General features: G+C 40.7%; 1 protein-coding gene across 2 annotated transcripts in view; it reads left to right on the top strand.

The window, feature by feature from the left end:
* The first annotated feature begins 534 nt into the window (after positions 1-534).
* PARD3B (par-3 family cell polarity regulator beta) overlaps positions 535-13,962 on the top strand; it is a 433,465-nt gene continuing 420,037 nt past the window's right edge. Inside the window, exon 1 of one of the 2 annotated variants that reach the window (XM_030017233.2) lies at positions 535-751. In XM_030017233.2, the coding sequence (XP_029873093.1) occupies positions 632-751 (120 nt within the window). In that variant the 5' untranslated portion in view covers positions 535-631. The remainder of the gene's footprint in view (positions 752-13,962) is intronic. The other variant, XM_030017234.2, reaches the window with a different exon arrangement.

Genomic DNA, 13,962 nt, shown 5'->3' with positions numbered 1-13,962 from the left:
CAGCCCGTTTCGGGTCAGCGTTTCACGCCGGTCGCTGCCCGCGAGGACGGGGCAGAGTGCTGCTGCTGCTGCCGCCGCCTGGGTGCAGCTGCGTGGGCGCAGCGCGGGCGGTGCGGTGGGCGCCTGTCCCCAGGTTGCACGGTTGCCCCGCTTTGCGCGGCGTGGGCTACGCGAGGCGGCGTGCCCCCTGCGGCGGGCTGACCCGCGGGGCGCCGCGGCCCCTTTAAGCCCGGCCTGCCCGGCGCTGCCCTGCCCCGGCCCAGCGGCGCCGCCGCCTCCGGCCGCCCTGCCGCGCCCCCCGCGCCGTACGGGGCCGCCCCGCCCGGTCCGGCCCGCGCCTCCCCGGAGAGCCGGGCGGGGAGGGGCGGGCACAGCGGCCCGCCGCGGCGGAAGGAGGCCGCCGGCCGCGGCCTCGCTGCCGGCGCTGCCCGCGCGCGGTGAGGCGCAGCCCCCGCGGCTCCGCGCGCACCTGCCGGCCCGCCCCCGCCGCGCCGCGGGGCCGGGGACAGGCACCTGCCGGCGCCCCCGCGCCTCCCGCACCTGCGCCGCCCCCCTCCCGCCGGGCCGGGCCGCGCGGCGGCGGCGGGCGCCGTTTCTCGGCGGGCAGGGCAGGGCATGGCGGTCCGCTGAGATGAAAGTGACGGTGTGCTTCGGGCGGACGGGGATCGTGGTGCCCTGCAAGGACGGGCAGCTCCGCGTGCGGGACCTCACCCAGCAGGCCCTGCAGCGCTACCGCAAGGCCCAGGAGAAGGTGAGGGCGCCTGCCCGCCCGGGGGGCCGGCCTGGGCCGGGCCGTGTGCGGAGCCGGCCGGTGGGGTGAGGGGCCGGCGGGAGCGGGGGGGGGGCGGGTAACGGCCGGCGCGAGGGGTGGCCCGCGGGAAAGGCCCGGGGCCGGCGCGAGGGGCGGCCGGTTAACGGCTGGCGGTGCTGAGGGGTGGGCTACCAGGCCCCGCGGCCGTGGGGCCCAGGGGGCACGGTCCTGGTGGCGCCCGTCTCGCGTGGGCCCCTGCTGTGAATCCCCCTGCCAGATAGTTTGTGCGAACAGCTGATGCTGGCGGGCTGAGGGCGTGTTCCGCTCAATTAAGAAGCTAGCGGGGCTTATTTTACACGTTTTAAGGTTTCTTATGTTATTGCTGTGCGTGTTGACTAACAAACTCAATACAAACACAGCTTAGGTTATTTCCATTAAAGCTCGTGTTTTCTGGTATCAGCTGCTCTGTGTGGTGCTCTCTGCATGGGTAGGTGACTTCCTTTACATGAAAAGAGCTCGAGTTTTTCTTAGGTTGTACCTAATTGAGCATAAAAATAGTTTTTTTTCTTTTTCTTCCAAGAGGCAGGTGCCGAAGGCTAATAGGATACTGGTTAATATTGATGAAAGGCCTAGTGTTGCAAATACCGCTTTGTGAAAGAGATTCCAGTTACAAACCCTGAATTAAGGGCTTGCAGGATTGTCCATCCTCCTAAGACATCCGAATAAAAAGTACAGCCAGCGGCTTATGGGATCTATTTTATGCCCTGTGCTGGTTTCTTCTGTGCCCAGTCAATTGTGCCCAATATCCTGAGTGCAAAACTGGAAGTAAACTTTTTGTTCTTGCAGGCTTATTTTGAGAGAAACTTGCTACTGACATGTTAAATCCATCATGAAGAGCTGAGACTGCTCTGTGGTAGAGACTGTAGTGGTCACCATGTTAGTCTTTCTGAGCAAGTGTCATGCTTTAACCTGCCTTATGATACATAGAGCTTGACAAACATTTTGTATGAAAAATCTTTTTCCTGATGAATATTGCATGTGTGTAACAACTGCAAAATGTTTATAGAATTCCTGGTGCTGTTACAGCCAACAGTTCGATGAGATCTTTTGCACCGAAGTATGGTTCGGAGTACTAAAATAGGCATATGGTCTCTGTTCAAGAGTGGGGTTTATCAGAAACAACTACTTTCAGCTGACTTGAACTTAGAAATTAAAAATTTGATTTCAGCTTTGATTTGTGCTTGTGATGACATTGGAATTAGTCTCATGATGATGGCTGAAAGGTGGCCTACAAAGCTTTTGTATAAATACTTCAAATGCGTTTCCTTCTCTCCTTTTTTTTTTTTTTTTTTTTTTTAATTCCTTTAGAAAGGAGTAGAAGGGTGTCTGCATTTCTAGGTAAGGCCTGGACTGTTCCAGAAGGCAATTTATAGGAGAGACATTCCAACAATGTGAGAAAGGTTCAGATAAATGCCGGACATTTAAGATGTACTACAGTCCAATTAGTTTCTCATGATTTTGTACTCGATTTGCTATTTAGGTAATATTTAAAGAAAATTATTTTCATGTGAAGCAGTCATCTCCTACGCCCCCTTCAGTGTGAGGTCAAAATCATCTAGCCTTCTCTATGGGACAGTCAGAGGCCGGAGTTCATGTTTCTGACATTGTTGTATTTCTTGCCTTTGCAAATAAAACTTTTTTCTGGCTATTTCCTCACAGAAGTCTTGAGTTCCCTATGCTGCATCGCAGATGGACAAAGTGGATACAGGCCAGGTTGTTCAAAAATTGCTGATCGCCTCAAGTAATGGTGATTCAGAGCTTGTACAGGTTTTCATTCAAGTCACTAAAGAAAGTTTTATGACTTCTGCACCCTCTCCTGCCGCTCTTCACTGGAGATTTAAACAGTTATCCTGCAGTGCTTTGATTAGTTAGTTTTCAGTCTACATGATTTGCAGTGGTACTAGCCAAAAAGATAAATAGATAAATTTCCTCTTATCTTGACAAGTATCATTTGGAGTTAGTGCTCTTTCCTGAGAGAAAATTTGGGGTTGGTAAAATAGATTATACAGAAGTCACAAACAATTGATTTTATTACCTTGTGGAGAGTTTTTGTCTAATCTAACGTGGATGGATTGGGTGGTTTACCATTTTCCTTCTATCGGCTCTTTCTAAAATTGACTTTCGTTACAAAAATGTAAAATCTTATAGAGAATGGGATTATCTCAAGATAATCAGTAGCTAAAATCTGCTGTGAGGTGTGGGCATGTGAACAGGTTTATGTTAAAGATAACTGAAGATTTGTTTTTCTTTTCAAAATATTTAGAATATTTGGAATACTTCCTGTGGCAGAATGCTGCTGTTTCTGTTGGCAAGTTAAGTGTTCTTTATGTAGTTTTTTTCAAGGGTTGAAATAATTTAAAAGAACGAAGTGCTAAATGGTATTGTTGAAGTGCCTAAAGTGTTTGGAGAAGGGAGGACAATTGATAGGAGGAATACCTTTCATAGTTGCAGAATGGAAGATGAAAAAGGTAGCTAGGATACAAGCTTTAGGAAATTTTTATTAGTTATGGTACTGTCAAATACCACAAAAATGTGTGTGAGAGGCTCTGTATTTTGGGGGTTGTTCTGGAAGCCTAGTTTTGCTATTACACTGCAGTCGCTTGTCTGGTAAAGGGGAAGATATGAGATTAGAATATTAATTCATCTATATTGTGAAATACTTGAATTTCTGTGTATAAAAATAGCAAAATTTTTAATTGGTTTAAAGTACTCAGCACTTCTTTATACTTGTAATGGGAGGAAAGTTGATGCAGTAAATGATTAAGTCTCTGGTTTCTGTGAGACTTTTGGTAAATAGCTGAGAACTCTGCAGGCAGTTGCTTATTGTAGCCTGTTGTGTTTTCTTAACAAGTTTGATTTGGTTTCTTGGCTGGGCTGTGTTGGCAAGGCTTGGTCACGAAGGCTCAATTGCTTCATTAACTGAAACAAAATACTGGGCCAGTTTCAGCTGAAAAATCAGACAGTGATTATTTTTTGATGCTACTGAGTTTAGCAGTAGGCTTTAGAGGTACTGCTGCAGTTCTGAATGGGCAGATCTTGTCTGATTCACTGGAGGATACAAATAACTGTCTGGACTTGTGAACTGTTGTCTGTATTACAGTATCAACTAAGAGATTTCTGTGCTCTGGGATTTCATGAGGTGAATTGTCTTAGATGTTTGAGAAAACATTTTGTTGATAAGCTGCTTTGTGAGAACTGTAAATACATTTTTCAGGGAAGTGACTGTCATCTTGGAAAGTTACTTGTGTTTCAGTGAAATGAAGCTTGGTGGAACTTTTTTGTGACTTGGGATCTGCTTTTGTTGCTGTTTAGTAATGTGTGTGTTAAGGATTCCTGCCCACAGGTAGATACAGTAGGATTAATAATTCCTTGTTGTCAGCCCAGTCCCTTAGTATTTCTTGTAACTTGGTATTTTTGGTGCCTTGGGGAGCACTTGCATGTCATCTTTTCTGGATTCTTTGCTTGAGTGAGAGCAGATCTACTGCAAAATACTTGAGGAGTTGTGCCTGTTGTTACTGTGTTTGTCTCTCTGTGACTATAAGGCATAGCCCTTGGATGCAAGACAAGGTACATCACTGATTGTTTTCCAGTGAATTGTGAGACACCTTTTGTTTGGGTTTTTTTCCTGAGTATGTGGATGAGAGAGGGAGAGAGGGATTCTGGGTCAGCACTGAAGGGTGCCATATGCTCCTGTGTTGTTGTCTGGATCTGTGTGGTTCTTCTGTTGAAAGCAATTCCTCAATGTATACAGGCCTAAATGCATTCAGGCTAAATGCACCATTTGTGTTCATACTTTTCCCCTTTGAAATGCTGCTACCCCCAAGTAGGAGGCAATACTTGAATTACCAGCTTTGTAGTGAAGCCCTTGGTTCAGCTGGAGGTGCTAGTTTGCTAACTCAAAGGCTGTTGGTACAGAAAGTGCTATATGCCCGGGGAAAAGAATGGCTGTGAGACTAGCAGGTGAAATCCACAATGACTTTTCTTTAAGCTGCAGTGAAACTTTTCCCAGGAAAAGGTATAAAAACATCTTGCTCCTCCAGATGTTCTTTATCTCTCTGGAGAAGCCAGAGATGGGGAAGTGGCGTTTATCACCTGTGTATTGATTTACTCATGTTTGCATGCATGGCACTTACCTAGGAGACTTGACTGAAGTGACTACTTTGGCTGTCTGAAGTCTTGGTCATAGAAGCCAGTTGAATGGGTGGGACATGGAAGCCATGTACCAAAATTAATAAGCACTGCAATTTGTCATTTAAATATCAGTTTAAAATTTGTCATTTTAAGCACCATGAAATTCTTGAGTGGCTCACTTTCACAGCCTTTCTGGGCCTCCCTTTGGAATGCTGACAAGGACAATCAAATATTAGTTGAACTATCTTACAGGGACTCGGCCTCCAGTTTTTACGGACATTAGAGTGTGTGTTTCCGCTGACGAGAATGTACAGAAGCTAGCAGTTGATTCTGGAATGGTAATGGTAATTTTGATTGGCAGTCAGACTGAGAAGGAAGCAATACTATAGTGACTAAGTTGATTTGAAGAATGGTGCATTTTTGATTAGAGTGGAAATAGTGGGTTGTTTGGGTTGTACTGGCGATCTTTCCCAAATTAGATGCATTTAAAGAGCTAATGCTGCAGCTTGACTGTCGATACCATTTTCTGATTCCTAATAATAAAATACTTCTCACCTTTCTTTCTGTTCTTGCTTGCCCCACAACATGACAATTAATTTTCTGGAATTATGTATTGCTGTTGTAAATGAGCCAGCAAGCAGAAGGAGTACTAAATGTTCTTGTAGTTTCTCTAAAAACGTTGGGGGTAGGGAAAATGACAATTTATTTTGACTCCAAATTCTATGCTTACAAAAGATGTTTGCAAAAACATAACATTTCTTCAGAAGATATATGTGGAAAGTTTTGAAAGAAATCCTTTGTTATGAACATTTTTCTGTTTGGCACAAATTGTTAAGTATTTAGTCCTTTATAAAGACAGAGCAATACAGTTGTATTTGTGTGGCACTTTTTGTCTTGGACTTGGTCTCTAGTTTTTGGTGTGGGTTTTTTGGTTTTTTGGGTTTTTTTTCTATCCAAGTTAGTCTTAGAAAGTTTGTTTTATTTTATGCTCTAATAGGGATGGGGTTAATCCATAATCTTTGTTTTACTAAAACAATTCTGAGATCTGTTTTTAAGTACTTTTTGATAGGAAATGTTTTAACTATTCATTCCCATATTTGTCTTAGTATTGCTCAATCAGCTACAGTATGTTAACGAGCTTTTACATTGTCTTGGAAACTGATGTATTTCAGTGAACGGCTTGATTATCACTTCTGCATTCAGCCTTCAGATTTGTCCACTATGATGCCATACTAAAAAAGGAGAATATAACTTGATACACTGCTCTTCCATTACTCTTGTATGAGCTTATGGGTGACAGACTCATATATAGGAAGACAGGCCATGTAAGTAGGGGGAGTAAAGAAAAGGGGAGGAGACAAATGATTTTAAAAATTCTGTATAAAACAAACTCTGTTATTGACTTAACACTGGTGGTGGTATTTCATTGAGACTGGAAGTAGCTTTCAAGTGACAGAATTTTGAGTCTCTTAAAGAATTTTCAGGATCACTTTTACACTGATCCTGAAAAATTGAGAGTTAAGAAGTGCCTGCCTTTTTATGACTTCTGCATAAAATTGCTGCTGCTGTGCTGCATGGTAGCCACTAGTGTTGATGTAATGAGATTTTGGTAGATTTTCAGTCTCCTTTTCTCTTCCTAACAGGTGTTTATAATCCAAACAGAAAAACTGCAATTGGACTTAGTCAGACTTGTCATACAAAATGTCTTATAGGACATTATGTCCTTATGTAACCTGGAAAAGAAATTTTTGGATCCCTTTGTTCTTTTTAAGAAGCAGACTACTGCCAGTAACTTGGGCTTTTGGCTGAATATTAAGTTACCTGATGATAATGTGTTTCAGGGGAGCTCAGGTGAAGGGTGGAGCCAGATAAAACTGGTGGAAATTCAGTAGGCAAAATGAGAATAACTCATATTTGAAATACTGCAGGTCAGACTTCAGTGTACGTGATAATGCAGAGTTTTTATTTTTGTCTCCCAGATCATATTTATCGAGTTCTGAGTACTATTCCGTTGTTATCACTTTAGAGACGGCAAAGATTTTGTAATAACTGAGTGTTAAAAGTCAAAACCATTGAAGAACAATGCAAAGTTCTCAGTAGTGAACTATGCTTCCTATTGCTCTTTGTGCAGTTGAAAATGAACTCAGTAGTCTTGTATGAATTTGTGAGGAAGGAATTTAAAGCCCAAATGGTATTTTTTTGTGTATTTCCAACTTGGGAAGCATGATGTAGTATGGTAGTCTTAATGTTGAAAAAAAAAAAAAAAAAAAAAAATTCCTTCTGGCACAGGGTGGAACCGGGAGGTGCTTTTGCTTGCTGCATAAAATGCAGCTTTGATATTTTTTTTCCTAAGTATTTGAAAATGGAGGGTTGTGTTCTATTGGTATTTTCTTAAAAACTTAATGTTTTTGTTTTTAACAGATACAGTTATTTGGGAGTAATGGTTCATGTTATGTGACTATACTTTCCTCCTTACTTGTTCAGTATGATAGGTCAGTTGAATTGTACCATACTGTGCAGAGTCTCGCATCCTGCTACTGAAGCAGCAGTTTTCTTCCCCCATTGAGCAGAACATTCTTTAGGCTTTCATAGTGATGCTAATGTCATAACTGCAGCTTTCCTAGACATGAAGACCTATTGCTTCATTATTGAAGACTCCCTCTAGCACCCTATTAAAATGCCTGTGTTTCATCCTTAATGAATATGATAATATCAAGGTCTTGAGCAATTAGTAGCGTTGAAAACAGATTCTGCTTTATATTTTTATATTTCATTCTTGAGTCTTGTTTATGCATAAAGATATACCTATTTTATGTCAAGGAACTGACTAAACAGAAATGATGGGCTCATTTGAATGACTGTTTGATAGAGATGGAGTTCTAAATTCCACTGACCAGACAGTGCCCTGGATACATTGGTAAACCGAGAAAGCTGCTTCATATGAAAAATTTAGAAAATCAGCATGTTACAAGAACTTTTGGAAAAAAAGTCTATGCAGTACTTGCGTAGTATCTTCCTTAATAAAAGCATTTTTTGTTCCCCTCAGGTTATATTTTGTTGTGGTAGTTCTGTGAGTCTTATCATCAGTACTTTATTTCTTACATAGGATTACTTAAATAACTTATTTTTAAAGAAAACTTTGTGCTATAAGAAATTACTGATTGCACTGGATAGGACTTTTTTTGGACCATTATCCTCACTTTGAAGAGGAAATAGGTAAGACTTGGTTCTATAAATGTTTTTTTTTCTTATGCCTAGTGATTGTGCTATAGACACCTCCATTAACTGAACTGTTGTAATATTTTAATGTCATCAAAATCTGTCTTACTTTCCAGTGTAAACCTGTAATTTTTATGCCATCAGTACATCCATTCAGAACTGATGACTTCGCTTTGTTGTGGCAGGTGCCATAGCACTACTCCAGTGCTCAGATTTGCTCTTGGGAATGCTCCTGAATTGGGAGGTTTAAACAAGTTGCTCATTGGTTTCGTGAGGGTGCACTGGCAGCGTTTATTGCCACAGTGAGACCTCTTACTTCAGTGCTTTATTGGTTATTACATATATGAAAAAGAAAACTACAGAATGCTTGAATGAGCATGCTTCTTACAGCTGGTAATGAGGATACTATTTGTATGAATGGTAGATAGGGAGGAAGATGAATATTTGTAGTGTAACAAAGACTGATATTTGGAATCACAGAATTCAGTCTGATGGGTAGAGGCTAACAGCTGGCTCTGTTTGGGCTCTTTTTTTCTGGCTAGGGATTTGACCTCAAAGATGAGGCTCCATTGAGCCAAATGGTTTTGCAGTATAGCTTATCTGATAGAATGTTTTCCAGATTCCCAGTAAAATACTAGCTATTGGTGAATCTTAACATGCACCCTCCCTATCATTTTCCTTTACAAAAATGCAATAATATCTCAATCAGAAGAAAATGGAGTGCTTAGACTAAAGGAGAATTTGATAGAACCCAAAGAAGCTCTGAGACCTGCATTCCTGGGAAATTGTGTGGCTTTATTTTTTTCTTTGACTAATCAGTTCGCCTGTTCATCACTCTTCCCTAAAACCTTAGAAGACCTTCAGATTGTTACAGAAGATACTATCTCATTCTCATCAATCCATCAACAGCTGAGCTGATCTTTATTGGCAAACCTGAGTATCTAAGTTATAGATTTTCTGAGAGGAGAAAAAAATTACATAATCATCTCCTGTTTCTTTTAATTTAGGTGTCAGTGTACAGGTCAACTAAGAGTAGTTCCAGCTACAAAGGGGTTGGAATCCAGCACGTCTCTATTTGGATGTTTGAAGGAGAGACATGTCTCAAATCCTGATGGGTTAATCCCCTGTATGTGGTGGATTTGTCCTGTGTCCGAACTCTGGAATGGACCTTGAACACCCACCTGTAGACCATCCTACAGTTGAGGATTATTTCTTTTAATTTAGGCATGGATTTATGCCTTCCTATTACCTGTGAAAGGTAATGGCAAAGTAGTGTTTTCACATTTCCTTGAAAGCTGCTGTTACAAGGTTCTGTCCTTCCAGTAAGTAGGCAGGTGATCTTCAGCTGCTATGGAAGGTGACTGGTTGAAAAGGTGCAAGTACCTGCTCTGCAGCTGTTCTCTTGGCTGGTGTGCCTGTGGGCAGGCAGACTGAAATTAAACGCATCTTTATAAATTTCAGTGACATCCATATAGAGGTAGCTCCTTATTTACGTTTCTCCTCAAACTACAAGTTTTGAGGGCATATAGTCTTTCCTAGCCTTTTTTCTTTTTTTGTTAGTCTTGCAGTGCTGGATGTCATTAATGGTGGTAAGGCCAGAATTTCATGTAGAGGGTTGGGGGTATAAATCTACCATTTTTCTATATTTTAAGGAGTCTAGTACTGAATGTAGGTACCATTCACTTCAGTTCCTGTAGGTCAGGCATTTTTTTCTTGAATGCAGTTCTTTGTGGCACAGTTCGCCTGCTGTGACTTTTGCCTAAACTGACTATGATAACTTTTTTAATAATCCCCTGTGATACTCATTAGGTGAGTAATTTGATGGATAGTATTTTGCGTCTTACAAAGCTTTCCACTAATGTTCTCTGCTTGCCAACTTTTTTTTATTTCTGAGTACAAGCCAGAAGTGAAACCAGACTGTAAACTTAAGGCTTAAGACTTTGCTGTTAGTGGAAGTGTTGGCTGTAGACTGATTTCGATACAGACCTTTTGTAAGTGATGAGTTGTATGGATAAGGAAGATAGTATGTGACTTGGAATTCTACTTAACTAACTTCTTCCTCCTTGTCAGAACTGCATGTGCTGTCTAACCCTGCAACTCCTGCCTAGAGGTCAGTTGCAGAATGTCTTTCCTGTGGATCCCTGGTTGAGCAGCTATTGAAATTCTCATTCTGGAGCTGTAACCTTTCTATAAGGCTTTCTTAACTAGTTCCATAAGGATTTTGATGGAGGGTTCTCATCTCAGAATTTTTGTTGGATTTATCCTAGATGCTAAACACCACAAAGGTGGGACAGAAATACAGTAGTGCAGAAGTAGGGGAAGCAATAAACAAGGCTACTTGTGACAGTGTGTCTGGAGCTTTTCTAAAAATAGAAGTAATTCAGGGGTTCTATAAATCTGATCAAGGTGAGGTTGCTGTTTTGCAGCAGTTTAAGCCTTGAAAGGCTTAGTCATACCTTTTCTCTTTCATGGGTAGTAAGGCCTATGCACTTGTGTAATGAAAATTGTTCCTCAGCCTATCCAGGACAAAACCAAGTGGGTAACTTCCTCTGTTGATCCTCTAGCATGTCATACTTTGTCACCAGTATATTGGATGATCGTACTGCATCTCACCTGTACGTTTGTTTAACTGAAACAAGCTTCTATTTTTAAAATAAATAATCTTGAAGTCTTCCATTCGCTACTTAAGTTATTTCTTTAAAGAAGTTCTTATTAATTATCTTGCTTTTTACTTGAACTGTGAGTTATTCTACATGAAAACCTGTATGGAAACCAGAAGTCATACATGAAGGTTTTTTGCAGAGTAAAGACTCCAGAGGGCTTGCATTTAGAAAAAACATCAGTATTTGTTAAGCTTGCAGGAAAAAATGAGGCAAATACATTATTGTGTCAATCAAATGTCTGTATATTGTGAACGCTATGAAAATGCAGTTTACCTCCAAATCACATTCCTTCCATTCACATTGAGTGAAAAAGTTGTTGGCTATAACAATGGTTTTTGTTAAGGTATAACATTTTTTTCTGATAAATAAAATAATTGGCTACAGTAAGGGGTTGTCAGCAATGTATTAGATTATTTTTACAAGCGGGTTTATTTCATACTGAGTAAGGACTTCTAAATTTGGGGAAGTATCTGGTCTGCTCTAGTGTGCCAAAAATGTGGCATACTTCACTTTGACTCATTGACTTCAGTTGTATTTTCTTTAAGTTACTCTACTGAGATTTTCTATAGAAATTGTTTTTGTCTTTTCCTCCAGGTTGTCATCCCCCTCCCCCCTTCCCATTCTGTAGGATAGGTTGCAACTGTATACTATTACAAAATTTACTTTATTGGCATATTTTTCAGAAGTCTGTTTCTAGCAGTTGCCCTATTTAACAAATTTGGCATATTTTTTTTTAGATGACGTTGGAAATTTGGCTGTCATCTCCTGCTTCTGGTACCTCTTAACCTGTTCTTTGTCTGCCCAAAGAATAGAAGATTGGAAAGGAGATTGCTCCATTGAATTGAATCTTCCCGTGTCTTGTAGAAAGACTTGCTGAAATTTTTCAAGGACTGAAGGGAGTTAACATGGTCAGCTGCCACAGAATTAGGCTTGTTTGAAAAACCTAGCTGCTGCCAATTCACAATTAATTTTGCCCTGCTGTCTGTAATGAATGTATTCTGAACAAATGTTTCAGGAGTTCCTGGCATTATGAGCTACAAAAAGAAAACTCCCTGAAGAGCTGGAAACCTGAAATAGTTGTGTTGGGCAACAAAAAGGAGAAGGTTCATTGACATTTTGACAATGTGCAGAGAGAGAGACCAGCATTTGCATAGCAGTAGTCACGATGCAGGCATTGTTTAGACTGCTGTGAAAAAGGAAGATAGATTTGGGGGGGGGTGTGTGTGTGCGAAGTAGACATCTGTGTCTGGGGAAAAAAAAAATACAATCTAACATTAGGGTCTGTCCTGTCAATGATAAATGATGACTCCTCTATGTTAGGCGAGAAGATTAGCACTCAAAAATCCAGAGAAGTCTTCTGTATTAGTGTTTCAGGAACAGTTATTTGGATAGCTCTCATTGAGCTGCTGACTGATGGGAGATACTAACTTTACCTGAAAAACTCTCATAGAAACCACTCCCCCAGCTTTACAAGTAGCAAAATTAAGAATTAATTTTTGCTCAAAATACTCAACATAACTCAGAAATGCTTGAAAGCACACTCATGGCCTGTGCATTTTAAATATGTTACTTCTGAGGATTTTTTCCTCCTTCGGATTACTGTTGTATTCAATCCACTTACTTTTCAAAACTGTCAACAGAACAAAATTGCTCTAAACTCTTATCCTTTTCACATACTTCCCACTTGAAGTAAGGTGGGTGAGGTAGGAGTATGCCAATGTTGATCCCTTAATCCTTGAGTCTGGAAAAATGTTGGTTTAGGCCATCTTGCATTTAAATTAGATTTTTTTTGTGTTATTGGGGAGTAATTGCAGCAAGTCAGAAGCTGAAAGGAGTATATGGTTCGCTTTTCTACATGCAGCGTGCTTTTTCTTATTAGACCTTTCATTTAGTATTAAAAATGTAGTGCTAAAGTGCTAAAGCATCCTTCTCCTCACTCTCTTTGTCCCAGGTCTCTGCTAGCTGTACATGCAATGTCCTTTTTTTGTTTGTTTTGCTGCAGCAACGTTCACTACCTTTTAACTCTGAATAGAGGCTGAATACCTACTTTAGTTGTGGATTTTTTTATAAATCATGAATTTTGCAGTTATGTATGTTGCCATTGTATTCTTTCTTGTCTGTAAGTACAAAACACATACTCATTGCTATCATCATTTTATTAAATAAGCCATATTCAAAGGCACTAGGACAACACTAGGTAGGTCTTTTTTGGTAACTTCAGATGTTTCAAATGTAACGTACATCTGGCAGTATACACACATTGTTTGTCTTGGTATGACACAACAATCTTTTGAATTCAACAAAAGTGGAGGAGTCTGGCTTATTGTTCATACTGCAGTTCATTAATGGCTGTAGATATGAAATGAGCATCTCACTAAATGGAAGTCTTGGTCAACCTCTGACTCTTACCTTAAGGGTTTGAGAATAGACACTATGAAAAAAATACCAGCTTCTTTCCAGATGGCTGAATGCTTGTTGTGTCTTTATGTTTAGCTGTCATTCAAATGTGAATGCTGTGGTGATTATAAATGTCTTCCATTTTTCTGGTTTGAAGTGATCCCTTTTATGCATTGTGTGTTTAGAGATTAACTGTTTGGCTTATCAATAGAGCAAAAAAACCCCAACTTGATGGTATAGCAAAATCCAGGAAGTTAGTGTTCATAAGCAGACTTGACAGTGCAGGTCTTAGCTCCATGTACCATGTTGCAGACAGTAGTTGTAGTGGACTATTAACATTCTGCGAAATGTTATTTCAGTTTTGAAACATCTTGTGCATGATAAGTTTCATACTGCTGTTTTTTGTTAGTGAAAAAATGTTTTCCTGCAATGTGTGTGTGTGTAAGTTTGATAGAGGAGGAGGCTTTGTGGGAAGGAGTTTCTTGGGAAGAAAAAAAGCTGGATTTAGTTTTTAAACTTTGAGTGTGAATCATACTTTTTACATGGTGATTTTAGATAAATATGTGAGTTAATACTCAAAGATACAAGCTACAATTTAATGATCAAACTGTTTAATACTGTTGTAATCTTGCTAAAGCTCACGTAATGAATTTTCAGGCTTTTTTCTTGTTGTTTTTTGTTTTGGAGCCGAACTTCATAGTTAGCGTAAGAGATAGTTCTAATAATGCAGCCAAAGCTGTT

Source organism: Aquila chrysaetos, chromosome 6 (genome assembly GCF_900496995.4).
Source record: "Aquila chrysaetos chrysaetos chromosome 6, bAquChr1.4, whole genome shotgun sequence".
Classification (NCBI taxonomy): domain Eukaryota; kingdom Metazoa; phylum Chordata; class Aves; order Accipitriformes; family Accipitridae; genus Aquila; species Aquila chrysaetos.
The sequence above is the reverse complement of the archived record's forward strand: the minus strand, read 5'-3'. Positions and strand labels throughout refer to the sequence as shown.